At 36.4% G+C, this 20,377-nt stretch overlaps 1 protein-coding gene across 5 annotated transcripts in view; it reads left to right on the top strand.

Annotated features, from left to right (window-relative positions):
• LOC125231646 (tyrosine-protein phosphatase Lar) overlaps positions 1-20,377 on the top strand; it is a 771,198-nt gene that overhangs the window by 281,714 nt on the left and 469,107 nt on the right. For all 5 annotated transcript variants that reach the window (XM_048137134.1, XM_048137132.1, XM_048137131.1 and 2 more), the window contains exon 4: positions 59-100. In XM_048137134.1, the coding sequence (XP_047993091.1) occupies positions 59-100 (42 nt within the window). The remainder of the gene's footprint in view (positions 1-58; positions 101-20,377) is intronic.

The following is a 20,377-nucleotide window of genomic DNA, read 5'->3' as shown; positions in this document are numbered from 1 at the left end:
TAGCTAACTTATTTTTACCATAAACAATATTTATAATGTTTTTCTGTTTTGTTCACAGATCTTGGAACCCTGTCGCAGCAAGGGATCCAACACCACACCCGTAAGTACAGAACCTTACTCAAATTGATTTACTTGAAATATTTAAGTTCATATGAAATAATAGTTTAACTTAATTAAATTTGATTTTCAGCTATACACATCACAATACTAAAAATGTTTACGACAACCGCTCGTATCAAAAATAGCTATAAAAACAATGATTAATAACATGCATTGGTTCTGAGGGAAAAACCTAATACATATGTATTTTACATACAAGCGTTTTATATGTGTTCCGGAACTATTTGCTATAACCCTATTCCGGCATTGAGCACCTAAAAGAGAAAATACATATAATATATGTATATTATTAAAAAAATGTAAAGGACAGTCCAAACTAGTTATCCTCACGTCCACTTTACAAAAAATCGCAGCTAAATAATACCCTACACATACTAGCGTTGTGCTCCTACCGATGGCGGTGTGTAAGGTTGCCAGAGCTCAATAAGGATGCGGAGTGTTAGGGTCGGCAACGCGCATGTAACAACTCTGGAGTTTCTGGCATCTAAAGGTTAATACGAACGATTTACGGCAAAAATCGAAGAGAGCCATGTCGATCTGTATTTGCTGAATCGAAACTCTTACCCTTCCAAGTCTGTACATATATGAGGCAGCTGTATTTGTAAAACAAAATTTAGAACTCTTTCCGCCATTTAATAACTTGATGAATAGAGCACTCAGACAATACCAAATGGCAGTACCACCATGTAAGCTAAAAATAAGAAGAAAAAGTGCATACTATATGTGTATAAGAATTTTCAATCACATTCCCGCCGCTATTAAGACACTTTCCGATGCCGAGTTTAAGAACAAGTTTAAAAACATATTATGTAATGCATGCTTCTACACGATTGACGAATATTTTAATTATAAGTTTTAGTTGATAACATTTGAAATTTACATCCTTTGACATTCAATACTAAGTATAAATTTATGATTTAAATATAATTGTAACGATAACATGCATGCCTTTCAACATTTATTATATAGCACTAAGCATTCGGTGTTCTTAGTCTAATATTCTTAGTTTGTAAGGAAGACATTGCATGTACGCAATTCATATTCACATACATAGCTTTGACATGTAGTGAACATGGAAATTTTCACATGCCCTGTGGCAGAGCATATTAAGGATCTCCAATGTAAACACTTTATAACATCTACTGTAACGCACCATATGTTCTTGTGAATAAACTTTCAAACTTTCATTCATTCATTCATTCATTCATTCATTCATTCATTCATTCAATGGAGACTGCTTACCACCAGGTGGCGCGTAAAAAATAGTGTAAAATAGGTAATAGCGAAAAGTTGTCGAAGGTAGCGCTACATGTTTCTCTCCGTAACGAGGAGCATTTTCATTGAGCACGCGCGATTCCGATGTAATTCCGACGCAGACTGCTGGCCGATTTTACATGTTTAATATAATAATCAGTGTCTCACGGTAGTTTTCTTATTAACATAAAGAAAAAGTTTTAGTTCGACCCTACATGAATGATAAGTTCCTTGTACTTTCATCAAATAAAAGAAATGAAATGTTTTATACCACTCTGTCGTTGGTACTATATTATTCACATTTTCTCTACAATGCTAAACTTAACTCTATCAAGTTTTAAAGTAGAGCATGTTGGAAAGGCATTCGACCAAATTAAACGTTCCGTGTCGGTTCAGGGCCTAGCCAACGACACAATCGCTTACGCTTCTTAGCTCTCTCCCTATCTTTCTGCATTGGCGCGACGGAGCTAGCCTGCGTTTCGGTCGCCACGTAGCCTCAACAGGTTGTCAATTTGGCTAAGCCGGGCTTACTTGGAACTAATAAATTACCTGCATTACTCTGAAATGCATTAAAATAGTACAAAAAGCGAGTTTCTTGATGACGCCAAACACGGTATGGTGTAATTTGCGACGATGTTTCTACGGGCGTTTTCCTTGTAATAATAGGTTATTAAATTGATTGAAATATGATCTGTCAGGGTCGAAATTACAATATATCTTTGGATAAAGATATTAGGTGTACGTAATATCTAATCTAAATCTAAAATAAATAAATCAATATTATAGGAGATTAATTCTTAGACAGATTGACTGAGTCCCACAGTAAGCTATGGGTACATAGATAACATACATGACTCAGGAACAAATATCTGTGCTCATCACACAAATAAATGCCCTTACCGGGATTTGAACCCGTGACCGCGGCGTAGCAGGCAGGGTCACTACCGACTAGGCCAGATCGGTCGTCTAATCTTATATTCGTTTTATTAAAAATAAGTGTTGCTGTTTGAAGTTGGTGTCGTAAAAATACTCTAAGACAAAATTAGTTGGGAGTTTGTATCCTAAGCTTGTTAAGGGTTTCCATATTAACTTGATTACCACACATCTTTGTGTCCTTGTTAAACAATCTTGCAGACGCTAAAAAACGTTACCAACTCTTGTCCTGACTCTCATCATTCCGTACATCTGAGATTCATTAGGAAAGTGACAGATTTATCGAGTTGCATCCGGCGGCCGGCGCGACACAAGCGGCCCGTCAGTTGTGACAGACCAATCTCGGCGAAACTACCGAATGTTCTTTCAATAACCCTGTAGATCGATTTCCTGAGTATCTAACTGAATAACGTTACAATCTGATATAAATGCGATATACTAAAGAACCGGTAGACTACGTTGGAAACAGATGCCTCAACCTCACTGTCCAAGGCCCTAGGTCACGCGGGAAGCGCTGGCTGGACGTCGTGACAGCGGACATGGAAGAGAACGATCTCACACCTTGGGATGCCGAAGACCGGGCAAAGTGGAGAAGACTGAGCAGAAAAGCGGACTTTGGCGCTATGCCGGGAAAACGCTAGGAAGCATGTGAAAGAAACAGTAACCACGGCCTTCAGAATCGAACGGGGAGTCGAACCAGCGTCCACTGCAGCGTCGCTGGTTCGATTCCGGAGCCGTTCTCGTTCAAGTCATGGTAATTTTTTCTTACCAAATTTAATTTATTTCAGTTTAAAATGGTATACCTATAAGTAGTAGCTACACTTGATATTATTATAAAGCTTTGTATAAGGGCTTAACGCATCTTTTACCATAAAAATAAAGATGTCTATATTCCGCGCTTCTCTTCGGCTGTGAGATATGGAGAGTGACAATGGGGCTGACGCACAAACTACAAGTGTTTGTCAATAAGTCTCTCCGGTCGATCCTCCGTATCTTCTAACCGAAAACCATAAGAAATGAGGATTTGTGGAGTGTATGCCGACAACCTCCGATCGCACAGGCAGTGGCTCAGCGGAAATGGAGATGGATCGGTCATACCCTTCGAAGAGGAGCTACCAACAGCGCCAGTATCGCGTTTGAGTGGCGGCCTCAAGGAGGGAAGCGAACCCGCAAACGCCCCGTACACACCTGGAGGCGGAGCGCAGAGAACGGGCTGAGGGAATATGGACTGAGCTGGAACGAGGCCAAGGCGATGGCTCAAGATAGAAAGGCGTGGAAGGATCTTGTGGGGGCCTTATGCACCTATGGGGTGCTTTAGGACATTCAACAACAACAACAACAACATATTCCTTTGTCTGTCTCAATATTTTAGACGCTGACTTTATAATGACACTTTGGTTGTCAAGGAATAATATCGTGTCTAAAGCTAATTCTTTTAAAAGACTTCTATCAAAAGTTAGAACCGGGCTGATATTTTCTGATCGTGGTTGTATATCCCTTAAAATTATTTCTAGGAATACTGTGGCTTACAAAAATCCGCACGTTATGTTGAACGTTTTTTTTTTCTATCTTTTTATCGACGTTAGCGGCGGCGACATGCCGATGTCTCGATATTTTTATTTAGAATTCGTGGTATTTTATACTGTTATTCGTTTTAGGGTCTCCCCGAACCTATCGACGCCGTATTGGCTTTGGCCGACCTAAAATCGCTCGTTAGTATGAACATTTTCTATCAGGCATCTTCTGGGCGAGTTCAGCTCACTCCATCGTAGGCCACGTCTTTGCCTTTGACTAGTCTGTGGTCAATAGTAAGCCCATTCATAATTTAAAAAAACATGCATACGCATGCGTTCAGTAACGATGACGTGCAGTGTCTTCAGAGCGATTTTTGGTGGATACATCCGATTCAGCGTCGATAGATTTGGGGACATAAATTAGCGGCTGTGCCATGTACTCTGGCCAAGGCAGCCAAATCTATACATGTCATGGGCCCCGCTATATACAACAATTTACCAGCATCTATAACTGATGCACCTTCTCTTGTTAGTTTCAAAGTGAAACTCAAAAATTGGCTCATTGAGCGGCCGTTTTATAATGTCGAGGAATACGAGTACTTAACTCGAAATATGAATGTATAATATATAAATTAATAAAATAAATAAATGTATACCTATATAAATTTACAAATTGTTCTGTGATTGTAATTATAATATGTAAGCTTGACCTGTAATTGATATATTTAATAAATATGAGTATGAGTATGAAACCTTTACTTAACGCGATGGCTCAGCTACCCGAAGTTTTTGGCCTCCGACACTAGATTCCGCCATTCGCACCTATCCTGTGCGATCTGATGCCACTCGGTCACTTGAAGGTCACACAGGTCTTTCTGGGCCTCATCGGTCCATCGGTACCTGGGCCTTCCGACCGGCCGTTTTTCAGTAGATCGCCACAGGTGAGCTCTTTTGGCCGCACGATCCTCTCCCATCCTTTCCACATGGCCTAACCATCGCAGACGAGAAGCCTACAACAAGAGTACACAACACCCACCACTCCCCCCTCCTTCAGTACTGTGTGTGTGTGTCTGTCTGTGGCATCGTAACTCCCGAACGGATGAACCGATTTGGATTTAGTTTTTTTTGTCTGAAAGCTGAGTAAGTCGGGAGTGTTCTTAGCCATATTTCATAAAAATCGGTCCACTAGGTCGCGGTCGGGGGTTTTTTCAAAATTTAAATTTTGTGGTTAGGTTATTATATGTGGGAATGTTAAAAAAGATGACTATATATTTGCCTAATAGATAAATTATTTTCCTTATTCAGTACCTAAGTTCATAAATATAGTCATTCAAAATACCTAGTTATAAATTAATGTTCTAATTGCATTTTCAATAATAATTAGCACTATTGTCAAATGTGCAACTAATTATATCTGTTTCAACTACAGGCTTAATATCCTTTTATTGAATTTCACATCACATTATTTCATATCATTTGCACGTTTAAAATTCTGCTTAATTTATGTTTGGACACAGTGATTTCACAATTAATATTTTTGATTTGATATTACAAATTCCAATTTTGCACTATTTTACTAGCCTAATTTATAGCATGTATCTTTAGCTATTGAAATAAAAGTAGGGAAACAAAATCTACCCTCAAAAAGCTCCTAGAGGGAAAATGAAAACATTACACGACCAAACAAGTAGGTTGAAGACAGGCCGTTCGGTGATACGTAATTTTTTATTTGGCTGGTTAACCGATAAGTATAATTACCCGAAAATAAAAATAAAATAGGAAAAAGCGTATCTTAAAGGCCGGCAAGGCACCTCAAACACTTCTGGTGTTTCGGGTGTCCATTGGTGGCAGTGATCGCTTACCATCAGGCGGCCTGTTTTCTCGTTTGTCTCCTATCCCATAAAAAATATATATACAAATTATTTGTTAACATTTTTTTAAGTACCTAAAAGTACAGAGTATAGTATATGATATTAACTTATATTGCGAAGTTTTACTTTTCTTTTAATTATAAATGGGCTTACTCTTGGCCACAGACTAGCCGAAGGCAAAGACGTGGCTCTCGCCCAGAAGAGACTGAATACAAACTCTTGTTTTAACGTATTTCATTATTCAACAGTCGCATAAACTACAATTAATCAAACAAAGGTCGGCAATTAAAAGGAACGTGTAATACGTAACGTTTTGTGGTAATCGTTAAAATTGCCAGCCGCCATGGCGAAGGGTTTTCCACACCCGCGCTGGATATTCATACCAATTCAAACGTGCACTCACATCAGGCAGGCTAGCTTGGTCTCGTGATAAACGATACAACGTCAAGTCAGGTCATCCTTTTCGCACTATTTGTAAGCGCGATAGGGACGCAACGATGCGATATCCCACTTGCTATACGCCCGCAGATATGTGAACCATGTCATTTAACCATGTGGGTTAAGAATTTTACCATCCAATTGGGTACAATCGTAGTGTGCGATGGGTTAGCCACCTGTCACAATTTCGTTTTCTTTTCACCCCTTCAATTAAGCAGGTTTATGTGCTCACTGCAGACTTGTTTTTGGATTGGTATGACATTTAGTTGTTGTGCTTAGAGGCAACCGCAAGCGAAATCCACGATACTTAAATGATATCCTTCAGTGTAGGTACGAATGGTCTGATCGTTTTTAACGAATCACTTCATAAATAACGGATCATTATTTCTGTAACCTGACATAACCTTGTACTTCTAAATTGGTTTGAAAGTTATGCTTCGCGTGTAATAGATGGAAGGATGGATGACCTTTGACTTTTTTGAATTATTAAAACGATTTAAATACTCGTTTAAAAATAAATACTTTTCTCAAACATGGTATGAAATATTGATGTTATGTGCCTTATAATTGGCAGCGAAGTATGACGTTGCAGGTGCGGCTAGGACGATTGATAGATAATGGAATTTCATACAAACCTTGCAGGCCAAGGCCGGCAAAGTCCTCTTTTTTAATTTCCAAACACAGATAATTGTGACATAACATCCAGCCAATTAAAAAAAACTATAAGGGGCTTTATAGACGTGCCGACTGCAACTGGTACGGGCCCTAGACAATATTTGATTTTGGGTGCGTTTTCATACAAAAAAATTTTTTTTCGTTTTTTTTTGAATTTTTTTTTAACTTTTTGTTTTTTTATAAGCGTATACGGGATATCAAAGGGTAACGAAAATTCGATTATTTTTGCGCTACGACGCACCGTTTAGGAGATACAGCCATCCAAAGTTACTATTTTCAGTAGACTTTATTTATTTCATACCATGTTTGAGAAAAGCACTATACATACCTCGGTGGGAAATGGGGTTGCCCGCCTCAGACCTATCCGGCCTCGCTTCGCTCGGCCGTCTATATGTCTTCGGCCGGCAACCCCCTTTGTCCCGGCCTCTGTAGTAATGTACTATTACCAGGTATTTAGTCGTACACTGTCATTAGAATAATGATTTAACTGTCTTGTATATCCCTCAACTATCTTGTTCGTAGCTTTACGATTTAGGATATCCGATACTTTTGCATTACATAGCTCCTTTATACTCGCACATACAGGTCTGGTGTATCTAGCAGTGGCGGCTGGTGAAAATTTCTGCTAGGCAACACTGAACAAAAAGAAACCTACCTTAACCTTAGGTACTTTAGTAAGCAATTAATTTTAGGCAAGCCGGTGAGAATCGGCTTCTATGGACCAGCCGCTGCTGGTATCTAGGAACCATTTTATGGGTTGTTCCGTACAAACGTACTATATTCAGTGTGTTTCGATTTTTTTTCGACGTTTAAAGCATGCGATCATTTTTCTGTGCATAAATTGTTTAATGTTTTAATGTTTATTAGGGCACAAACGGTACAATTTATCTTATAAAATAATATTATCAGTTAATACTTACAAGAACCAATGAAGATGCCACAAGTTGCTATTTACATGTACAAAATCGGAACGAAATAACAACTACATCTAGATACCAAACATTTATCGGCAATATGAATAAATTCAAACATACAAGAAAATTGCTTACGGATAAAAAGAAACTAACATTACATTACAAGAATTACTATTCATTCAAAACACTAAGTACCATATACTTAAACTCACCTAAGGGAATGAGACATGTCTATGTGTGAGAAAAGATTATTTTTGAACTCACACGCTTTATCAATGAAGGAATTGGATTTATACCTTTTTCGTGTAAAGGGAATGTGAAAGAGTTTGTGACGTCGTGTGTTCAAACGAGGAGTTCTAAAACAAATGTTACTTATTATTAAATTATGCACACTGCCTTAGATAAAAATTCTCTTACACCAGCCAATTTGCAGATAATTTGCGTTTGTACGAGACAACGGTAGACTATTTCGTATCAAACTATGAAATAGTACAACTTTTCCCAGAACTGTTAAATCGAAATTATTTAATGAAATCGAATAGCTACCTCAACTTAGTCTTAATTAAGAGGGGGTAGAGCAGGGAGAATTTTCAGAATCTGTCAAATTACCCCATTACACACACAAACACCCTTCACTCACACTACCTCAATTTACTGTGAAAGGTCAGTGACCCTTAATTTTTTTCAAGAGTGTTATTTTGAGTTTGTAGTCAACTACTGTCCTCCTTTGAGAAATTAAACTGTAAAAAAGGTAGCATACAAGAAGACAGAGAAAAAATACGCATCATCTAGCTTTCCTTATCATCATTTACCTAAATATGTAGATAACGTTCCTTACTCAGTTGATTGTTTATCTAGGTGTATTTCAAATTACTTTGCACTTCATTTTGCGTTACTTTTCTATACTTAGATTAAAAATCGTCAACCTGCCTATCCCGCAAACATTATTCAAAGTCGTGTGTGAAGGCCGATACCTCCAGGCAGACAATTATGGTCGCGTGATAAATGATAAAACATTCAGCCCTATCGCACTATTTGTAAGTGCAATAGGGACGGTTCGATGTTTTATCATTTATTGCGCGACTATGATTGCCCTGCAGGTCTTCAGAGGCCTGTGCTGTGCATTACGTATATGCGGGTTGTATTAAAGACTATCAGATATTTTCTTTATTCTTTTTGGTCGTTAGGTTTTTTTATCATTTAGTTTGATACAAAATAAAGTATGTGTATAAAATAAAAACCTAATGAATATAGTACAGCTAGCAGCAGTCAAGTCAGAGACACAAAGAAAGACAGGGAATATCGACGCATATCTTATCTTATCCCAATACCGCCATCGCCATCTGCATCAGACTCTTTATCTTACCCAATTTCCGAGTCTCTTCTCTAAATTTCAGTTTCTTGAGTTGAAAATGTTGAAACTCATACTTGGTAATAAGTAAAACACAAAAAAACATATAAAAATCACAATATAATTTTAAATTATAGCTTAGGCCCTGTACCAGTTGCAGTCGCCACGTCTGTAAAGTCCCTTGTAGTTTTTTTTAAATGGCTAAATACCTAGATGTTATGTCATAAACATCTGTGACGTGACTGAAAATTAAAAAACATCGCTCAGAGATAAGGTTCAAATTAGCATGGCAAAAAATACAACAGTGCAGTCAAAATACGAAAAAGCAAATGTCAATGTCAATATCACTGCCGTATTTCAGGCAATAAGGGCTGTTTTCTCAAATATGAAAAAATCTCAAAAGCAGGACTTTATAAAGACTTTCTAGGAAAATTATTTTGAACTTGATAAGTAGACCAATTTAATAAAAGTTGTACGAAAAAAAATTCTGAACTAAGTTTGTAACTATATATGAAAAGCATTTTTATCTTAGATTGCATATTTTAGTATTGTAACGATTTTTCTTTCAAATAAATAGAGAATTATTAGAATAGATTCACGGTGTCTACCGTAAACTGGGGTTACATTGACCAATTTGGGAATTTAAACTTCTCTAGCTTCTCCATGTAATGGGTAGCTATAGCTAGCTTCTACATTTAATGGGTATTTTTATCCATTAACTGTAAAGAAAGAAAAAAAATGGGACCATCAACTTTTTTAGTCTTTTCCTGCTAAAACCTAGAAAAGTAACAAAATAATGTACGCAAAAAAAAAAACTATGAGATCAAACTTAAACTGACATTGGGGTTACTTTGATACCCTATGTTTTTTTAAATGGTAATCGAATGTAACCCCTTGCAAAAGTATTTTATCTCAAGAAAAGATAAAAAAACGGTTCGCACAGTCAAATATTACAACTCTTTAACGCTATTTTGGGGTTACTTTGATCAAAAATAAAAATTACCTACCATCTTCGAAAAACCAACTTTATTTGCAATTGTTTCAATATTTATCACACGAAGAGATCAAATTATCTGCCTCAACTCAATAAGTACCGTGACATAATCAGACAATAATCAACTATGTGTCATTATGGTCAATGTTACCCCATGCAAGTGATCAAAGGCACCCCACACTCCCCACATAGTAAATCATTAGTAATAAATGCCTAGTTTGACTTTATGATACAAAACTCAATACTTACAATGGTAGGTATAGCTAAGCAGAAACCCATTTCTGGCAAGCTACTTAATATTCACTGTGAACCTTTTACTTGAATACCACTAGGTTAGTTTGTTTGTTATTTAAACATGAAAAATAGCAACAAACTATGCTTATATTTTAACACGTTATCCGCACTGCCCACGACCATACTTACTTGTTCACTGCATCAGAGCACCATTCATAAAGGTTGGTTTAAGGTTATCATATGTGTAGATTTCGATAAATTTATTTTATTAATACATAACCGACTACTCATAACATATTAGTTAGTCAGGTTTTGTTAGTCCAAAAGGGTCAACCCTAGCACTTTTCCCTATTCACCCCAACGTTAGGGTGAGCGAAAATTACTAAATAAAACGACATATTTTCAAAGACAAACCGAAGTTCACACCGCTGGAAGATTTTTTGTGTAAAAAATTAGCATGGAACATATAAAAAAAGTGCTATCGACGTTCAAAAGTCGGTTTTAGTCCTATTCAGCACAAATTACGGTAGTTCATACCCGTTCCGACCCCATGAACCCAAAATCTTCAGAAAACGATGTACTATACTAAGTAGCCCAAAGTGCAGCGCCGTCTCTAGGTGAATTGGGTTACTAATTTATACAAACTACTTAATTCGCAATATATGTCATTTCATTTAGTATTTTAGAGGTAACTAGTAAAGATAATTTAGTTTTACAATTGTGCGAAAAAAGATTCTCATTTGGCCAGATTTTTTAACCGACTTCCAAAATTCAAAAGGTTATATGTAATATAAATGTATAGTTTTTTTTTTAATATCACTTCTGGTCCAATTTCAAACCCCACAAATATTAACGGCAAACTGATAATGACATTAAGTTTTTTTTAAATAAATTTGTGACATATGTGGGTAGTTTAGTAATTATAGGCACCGACTGATTGTGGGTAGGTTTATATTTTCGCTCTCTGCTAATAAATCTTGTATGGAACGGACGTGTTTTCTTTGGTGCCTCTTCATCAGCGCTGATCTTCGGCTGGGAGCATACCTTACAAAATTAAATGCCAAAAAAAAAAGTTTATCAGTAAAAATTACTTATTTGAAAATAAAGTCATAACCGTTTTCATGCTTATACATTGAAATAGATATCACGCACGAAAGTAATAACGACAAGGCCCCCTGGTGGCTGAGCCGGGAATCGAACCCGCCATGTCTCTCGCTATACCGTAATCCTCTAAGTGCCACTTGCACCAACGAAGATGGAGGATTAACCTGAGGGTTAACCCACTATTTTACATGGAATTTGACAGTTGACAGCCCACTAACCCTGAGTTAAGTGGTTGGTGCAAATGGGCCTTATAAGATTCATATACGAGGTGGTCAAAATGTGCCTATCAGAGATAACATACACTAGAGAAATTTCGTTGGGTACCACACGGCGGGCGGGTGGCCTAGTGGTAATGACGTTAGCTGCGTAAGCTGAAGACCCGGGTTCGATTCCCGGCTCGGCCATCAGTAGGCCTTGTCGTTTTTTCTTTCGTGTATGATATCTATTTCAATTTATGTACAATACAATACAATACAATATTCTTATGTATGTATGTATGACTGTATGTGAACACTTTATTGTACATAAGACAAGTTAGGACATATAAATACAGTATAGTTATGGTGTACAAAGGCGAACTTATCCCTATGAGGTGTCTCTTTCAACCTTTGAGCGAATTGAGAATTTATTATTTATATAAACTTGAAAAATAACAAATCAAAAATTATTCAATAAAATAATTTTATTTCTTCCCTAGTTGTATAGTTTCATACTTATGATTTTTATTTTAAAGTAAATCCATTTATATTATAGCAATCATGGGTGTAACGTGGAGGTTGACAGAAGTGTAATTAACATTTCTAAATGTTGATTTCTTGTATCTAGTCTAACTACGAAGCAATACATTGACGTATAAATTGCGTCCATATACAGAGAGGTCATTCATAAAAACATCACTTTAGGTAAGTTATATATATCTTTTATACAATTTGACAACCATTGACCACACATCCCAATTCACCCCTCTTCCGACCCTAATCACCCCCTCCGTAAACCTATTCACCCCTTTGCGACCCGATTCCCCCATTCCTGATCCTATTCACCCCTCAGGCCACGGATATTTATCCATCAAATTGAAATTGAAAATTGAAATTGAAATCGTCTGTCAATGAAAAGAAAATTGTAGTAAGTATGTATGGAACATAAACTTTAGAAGTGTAGGTATACACTACATTCAAAAGGATAACGAAAAAATTCTGAGCAAAATTTCACACAAAAATAAAGTTAAAATGAGTAAATAATACAACAAATTTAAATGCCAACTTTGACAGACATTTTCATGCCCCTAAATATACTATTTTCCCTGGAACTACGGAACCCTACACTGACCGTGACCCGACGCACTCTTGGCCGGTTTTTCTTCTCAATGAAATGCAGAGATAATAAAAAATTACACCTCCCAATTTATAATAATTTTTGCAAAAATTTCATTTTTGGCACAAGCTTTACCTTAGCCGACTGTACCTTTCTTTCAACAATCATCTATTGCTCTCCGAAATGTTTCTAAAAACCCTAACCCTCAATGGGGATACGACGTTTCATAACAGAGTTCCTCTGACCACCTTTCTGCTCCATCATCAGATCACCTCCATGATACCATAATATTGCATTGTCACGTGATTTACATATGTGTGCAAAATTTCAGCTCAATCGGAAACCGGAAAGTGGGTCAAATTTAGCTTCTACGTTTTGACCCAAACTAACAAGGCAAGTTGAATAAAAGCTTGTAAAAAGGCTTCTGATATCAGATTTGTAATAATTGTAATAAGTTTAGTTGTCATAGTTTAAGAACAGATGAGACAGACATATGCAACGACAATATAATACTGCACGTGTGAATTTATGTGTATAATAACAACCAACCAAAGATCGATCGATCGAAAGATCGTTGACCCAAAATTGCACTAAAAAAAAAACGAGCAAATAATTGTGTTATATTAATGATATTTAAATTTTAATTGTGTAAATTATTGTAAATTTTGTATATTATTTTTGACTTGTAAAATGTACTTTTATTTTATCAATAAATTCTGTATTCTGTATTCTGTGTTTCGTGAGATGTCAAATCACCTCATACAATTTACCGCTCTAAGGCAACTAAAGTAGGGTTTGTTATTGCACTTTAATTACATATTAATGATTTCTAGCCCGTAAGATATATATTTGCTTCAACAATGGATAGATAATTATGCGAGTGAGAGTGTAATTTAGATTTTTATAAGGAAACAAATATTTTTAAGCGACCCGATCAGATATTTATACGGATAAGGACGCTCCCACATCTACCGTCTCGCGATCGTAGCGTCGGGCCAACTGTATGGCTAAGCCGCGCCGACGCGACGCGGCGTCTTTTTCCATACAGTTGGCCCGACGCTACGCTCGCGAGACGCTAGAAAGAGAGACTATGTTTTTGCCGGTCACGAAGCATCACAATTTTTTGCCGGGAATATGTCGTCATATACTTATGGCCCCTATAGAGAATCGGATATGTTGTCACGGCCGTTCATAGTCATATACGTATGCTGGTGACTGTTCCATGAACATCTGCACGGGAAGCATGGTCGCGCGATAGACGATAAAATATCAGGCCGGCCCTATCGCACTATTAGTAAGTTCGTTAGGGACGGCCAGATGTTTTATCATTTATCGCGCGACCATACTTGCCTGCCTGGTCTAGTTGAATGGAGAAGTGCCATTCAAAACGAGCGTTACTTTCTAAACAATGATGAACTTACGGTTACTTACGTGTTCATGGTATGCACAGGGTAATCTTTAATGAAATTGAAACATTTTTTTATATAAAAATTTGAACCAGAAGCACAACATACGGAATATTGTATTTAATAAATAGGTACTTATATACCCGCCCGCATTTCCCTTTCTTCTATTCTAAGTAAGAATCGATCTAAATATGTAAAAATAAATTAAATCATAATTGTTTACATACAACCTGGTTGACAGAATTTGACGTAGGTGTTGTCATATATATTTTTAAAATGACGTACTGTTAATACCAGCGTAATGAAAATTTATTCCAATGAGTAAAAGAAAACATGAAACTCTTTTCAATTTAGCCGAACTAGAATGAAATCATTTATACTCATTCGGTTGTGTTCGTTATTTTCTTTAATAATGTGATATATTTTTATTTATTTTTGATGCACAAGCCATGCACCTTTACACTTTAAATGAGATTGGATCTCCACCTGACATTATCGACTTACCCTATTTATTTTGAGCACAGTTTTACACTGGTATGGTTTTTCGTGTACGTACACTATTTTCTGTCAAAATATTTGTCAAATTTAATTGTCAACGCGGAGCGACCGGCGACACGTCTGCCTCCGATGAGCCGCTCACGGCATCTAATCGAAAGGAGAATTCTGACAGCAATGGCGAATGTATGGAAATTTTACGATAGTTTAAATTTAAGGTAAAATTTCTTTGTTGCCTTTAAGAGGAAAAATATAAAAAACCTCAAAACTTGTAGTCCATTTATCTGGCTTTCAGAATCACATAATGTCATAACTAGGGTATTGATTTTTTTTAACAAAGTTTACTAAACGGCGACATACGTTTTTCTCATTTTAGGTCAACTTTGTGTGGGTTTAGTTATTACACCGTTAATAATTGGAGATTGTGAATAGTCAAAAGTTGTAGACACACTCTTTAAGATAATAACTACATTTATTTTATTTCATTTAATTTAGAAATGTGAGCAGCATTTGTTAAACGCCGAATGCACTTTTCGAGGATTTCGTACGACCCCCTCTTAAGTCTTATGGCTGTAGCTTCGAATAGTTAGTTGCTCTGTTTTTAAGAAGCAATTAACATGTCGGGGAACTCGGTCTTCGGTTGAATCGTCAATTAAGAGATGGATCGCGGAACTATGGATGTAGGACGATTTCAGGAACGATATATCGGTGGTTTATTTTTTTTTTTGTATCTACAGTTTCAATGGAAAATGAGCATTCGGCTCGCCTTGTAGTGGCCGTCTCTGTAGCTTTTGGATGTCTGACCTTAAGGTGTTACCTGTGCGTGCTGCCGACTCTTGCACTCCCCCCCCCCCCCCCATCTGATTCTCAATACAAATAAACATTATGTATTCAGCAAATAAGCCACAAAGGCACTGTACACGTCAACATACATAGTCATACAACGTAAAGTTTTTTTTTTTCTTTAACAATAAATTATTGTGTTAGAAAAATGTTACAAACTAATACATGCAATTTTAAATTCTAAAATAAAGCGGAACATGTCAATAATTAAGATTAAAGACGTAAAGTTTAATTAATTGATTTGATATAATCTACTTTAATACTCTATACTCTTTGAATTTACCTTACAACATGTCCTACCCATCTCTGTTTTTGCTTTGCTATCGCTACTGAATTTTCATTGTTTTTATTTTATGTCTGATCATTTAATTTTCCATCATAAGAGTTTGTTTAGGCGCGCAATATTAGTATACGAATCAGAATGTATTTCATGTTTATCGTAGCATATTAATAAGTCATGATCTAATATGTGTTTTATTACAAAACATAATTTTACTGTGATCAAATATTATCACATCAAACATAGAATGGAAAGTAATTACAATTTATGTAATTGATGTTTTCCGTGATCATGATGCATGCAACTGCGTCGAAATATCGGGAGCTCGACAAAAATCAAAAAGGTAATCACGGTCTATATCCCGGTCAATATAAGTCTTATGTAATTAGATTGCAATTTAGTGATATGTATTCATTTGTTACCTATTAGTTGACTTTTATATTTTATGTGGTTACATTTTGAAGATATCTCATTTTGAAATAATGGAATGTTGATTTGCAAATAGAATCTTGATTAATGTCATCCAAGTATTAAGTAAGTTGGCATATTAAGTAAGTGTGTTTACAAGCCGCTTTGATGTGTTGTAATTTTTATTACTCCCGTACAATTTTAATTTCTAATGAATAAATTGCATACTTTCTATTTAGTCGGTACTTGTGATATAATCACAAAATTAATTTAAAAAAAAACCGCTCGACCGAGACATAGAGGACCGATTTTCATGGAACAAGGCTTAGAACAATCCCGACTGATTCAGCTTAAAAAAAAAACTAAATCTAAATTGGTTCATCCGTTCGGGAGCTACGATGCCACAGACAGACATACACACAAACAGACAGACAGGCAGACACGTCAAAGTTTGTTTGCATCGGGGGTTAAAAACTCAATATGTGTCTACATCACAATTATATCGTTCCTCCGATCGGACCTAAAGTAAAACTGCAAACCGTCCATCAAGATGGCGAGAAGCATGCTAACCAATCGCAGCTCTAATAGTTCCAAGTTTGATTAAATTAAACTTATTCATCGTCTTCGATGGTCTGCCTACATATAAGGCACTAGTCCCACCGCGAGCTAGTAAGCTATGACTCCCGTGCAAATAAAAGAGACACGGCGATATTGATAGCTCACCGCTGGGCGAGTAACTAATAATATCGCCTTGTCTCTTTTATTTACGCGGGAGTGATTATCTTTTGTTCGTTTTTATAGCCGATAGCTCATAGTTTACTAGCTCGAGTGGAACCAGTGCCTATGGGTATACATATACTTATCACAGATTAGTGATAATTATACTAATCGAAGAACGAATCACATTGTTATACAACACTTGATAGATTTGAGTCTTCATGACTCAAACGGTGTACAACTTGATACTGACTTGAAATTTTGTCCCAAATCTTTTTCAACTAACTCTTTTTTTTTAACCATGAACGGATGCTTTATTTATCGCTACCGGTTTCTATTCAAAAGTTACAAAATTTTTTCGAGGGATTTGTTTTACTAAAAAAACTCAATAAAGTACATAAATAGCTCGAAAGTTTTGTTACAACAAGTTTCCGATTGTTCCATACAAAAGAGTCGAGATTTAACTGCACCAAACATGCTAAAATTCTTTGTATTTTTCCTAAACGTTGGAATATAATTTCCCAAAACGTTTCAAACGGCATAATGCGGCCGACACGCTCCAAAACGTATATAAATCTAAAATTAAATTTATCAATGTTTGCGCATTAATGTTATCGGGTTCTCCAAATAAATTAGAACCATTCTCTACCAAAGACAATGTAACTCCGTAAAAGAGAAATAAATAAGTTGTTTTGCAAAAATTTCATTTTTGGCACAAGCTTTTATTGCCGACTCTGAGACGTTTCTAAAAACCCCTTACTCGATGGGGATATGACGTTTCATGACAAAGTTCCTGTGACCACCTTTCTGATCCATCATCAGATCAGCTCCAGTCACGTGATTTACATATGTGTGCAAATTTCAGCTCAATCGGAAACCGGGCAGTGGGTCAAATTTAGCTTCTACGTTTTGACCCAAACTACATACTAACAAGGCAAGTTGAATAAAAGCTTGTAAAAGTTAGAAAAAAACGTAGCTCTTAACCATAACGGAAAAATTAAGCTCGGTTAGATGGCGCCACACCTTTAGTTCATGTTCGGTTAGATGGCGCTAATATCAAAACTAAGGTTCTAAATATTTTAACCCCGTGTCCAGAGATGGCAGTCAATGCAACTTGACTAAGGTAAAGGGTGTCAATTTTCAACGGACAGATTATTTTAACTGAGGTACAGCGGGGCAAATCTAGACTTTGGGACAATTGTAACTGATCCATTTTTTCGATTATTACACTATGATGTTGAGTTGGCGGCGGGCGGGTGGTCTAGTGGTAAGGACGTTAGCCGCGTAAGCTGAAGACGCGGGTTCGATTCCCGGCTCGGCCACCAGTGGGCCTTGTCGTTTTTTCTTTCTTGTATGATATCTATTTCAGTTTATAACATTTAACAAATTTAACTTTTGACATTAAATCCTCTATATCCATTCTCTTTGGCGTATACCATTACCTGTCAAAAGAGGGGCGGATTTTATACAGCACTGGTAAATATTTGCTCTTAGATAACACTCTTCTGGGGTTCCCCTGTTATTTCGGGAATATTTCATTTTGTTTTTATATAAAAGGTGGCATTGGAAAACAAAGATGGCGGGCGGGATCGACTTACGGGAGCTTTTAGCGAGGCGGTTTAAAACAGAGATGGTAGGTGTTTTTTTTAGGTAGATAAATAACTTGTGAGTTAAGAACGATGCAGTAGAACGCTTGTTACTTTGGTTGGGTGTGCCTTTCCCTCCGATCCCAGAAATAAACGTCAAGGAAATCATATTGATATCAATATGCATCACCGAAAGCGTACTATGGTATAAATTAGCATGTGTAGTGAAACAACATATCATTCACTATTCATACGTATAATTTGACACAATTTATGGTGAAACCACAAATAATTCACTACTAGAGTACAAATAATTTCATACGCTTTTACCTAAAGAAAATAAATGTCACAGCTTAAATCTTAAATCTAGTAGATAATAAAAGGAAAAAATAAACATAGCTCGAAATTTAGTTTCTAGAATTAATGATCGTGGATGAATATGTACGTGGATGATCTATAACTAAGCTTTTGAGCCGAAAATTTATAAAGCCTGACGGGTGAGGCTAATTAGAATTTAGAGGAACAGCGGATAACAGATATATTACAAAACACACAAAAAATTTTACCGGTTATACAGAAAAAAATCCTCTATTTAGAATAAAAAGTAAATTAGCAATTGGAAGATAGCTAAGCCGAGACCATCGAAATAATTCTACTTACTACTTACATTAAAACTGTGTACCTTTTTACTGTGTAGTTAACTACAAGGGAAGAAGGACATTTTTGACTTTTACTGTTTTTTTTTGTCATTCAGCAATATAAAAACCTTTTTTTAGATCACAAGACCCAGGGATGATTCAACTTATGAAATTGATATATAAAAAAAACTATTAGGATAGGTTCTATTGCTAGTCAAAGAGGTTTGTCTGAGCACTAAAAAACCGGCCAAGAGCGTGTCGGGCCACGCTCAGTGTAGGGTTCCGTAGTTTTCCGTATTTTTTTCAAAAACTACTGAACCTATCAAGTTCAAAACAATTTTCCTAGAAAGTCTTTATAAAGTTCTACTTTTGTGATTTTTTTCATATTTTTAAACATATGGTTCAAAAGTTAGAGGGGGGGACGCACTTTTTTTTTCTTTAGGAGCGATTATTTCCGAAAATATTAATATTATCAAAAAACGATCTTAGTAAACCCGTATTCATTTTTAAATACCTATCCAACAATATATCACATGTTGGGGTTGGAATGAAAAAAAATATCAGCCCCCATTTTACATGTAGGGGGGGTACCCTAATAAAACATTTTTTTCCATTTTTTATTTTTGCACTTTGTTGGCGTGATTGATATACATATTGGTACCAAATTTCAGCTTTCTAGTGCTAACGGTTACTGAGATTATCCGCGGACGGACGGACGGACAGACAGACATGGCGAAACTATAAGGGTTCCTAGTTGACTACGGAACCCTAAAAAAGGTCACTTTGCTGTATAAAATAATAACCTTTTATCTATAAGAAGGCTTTCAATGCCCTAATAATACGCATAGATTTCAACCCTTTCTCTCCACCCCTTCAACCCCTTGTGACACATGTGTTGAACAGTTGTTCTCGTTATTTAGTCCCTCGTATTGAACATAATTTTCGTGGCCGCAATTGAAAATATAACTATATTTTTTGCAACTAAAACGTGACTTAGACCTTATTCTTGGCCTGTTTGTGGGCTCTCTAAATTGTATAATATGAGGCTTTTTTTACGTATTAATAATAGTACATTACTACAGAGGCCGGGACAACCGGGACCGCCGAGGTATGTATAGTGCTTTTCTCAAACATGGTATGAAATAAATAAAGTCTACTGAAAATAGTAACTTTGGATGGCTGTATCTCCTAAACGGTGCGTCGTAGCGCAAAAATAATCGAATTTTCGATCCCCTTTGATAGCCCGTATACGCTTATAAAAAAACAAAAAGTTAAAAAAAAATTCAAA

This window comes from Leguminivora glycinivorella, chromosome 12 (assembly GCF_023078275.1).
Source record: "Leguminivora glycinivorella isolate SPB_JAAS2020 chromosome 12, LegGlyc_1.1, whole genome shotgun sequence".
Classification (NCBI taxonomy): domain Eukaryota; kingdom Metazoa; phylum Arthropoda; class Insecta; order Lepidoptera; family Tortricidae; genus Leguminivora; species Leguminivora glycinivorella.
Note: the sequence above shows the minus strand (reverse complement) of the source record. Positions and strands in the feature narration are given on the sequence as shown.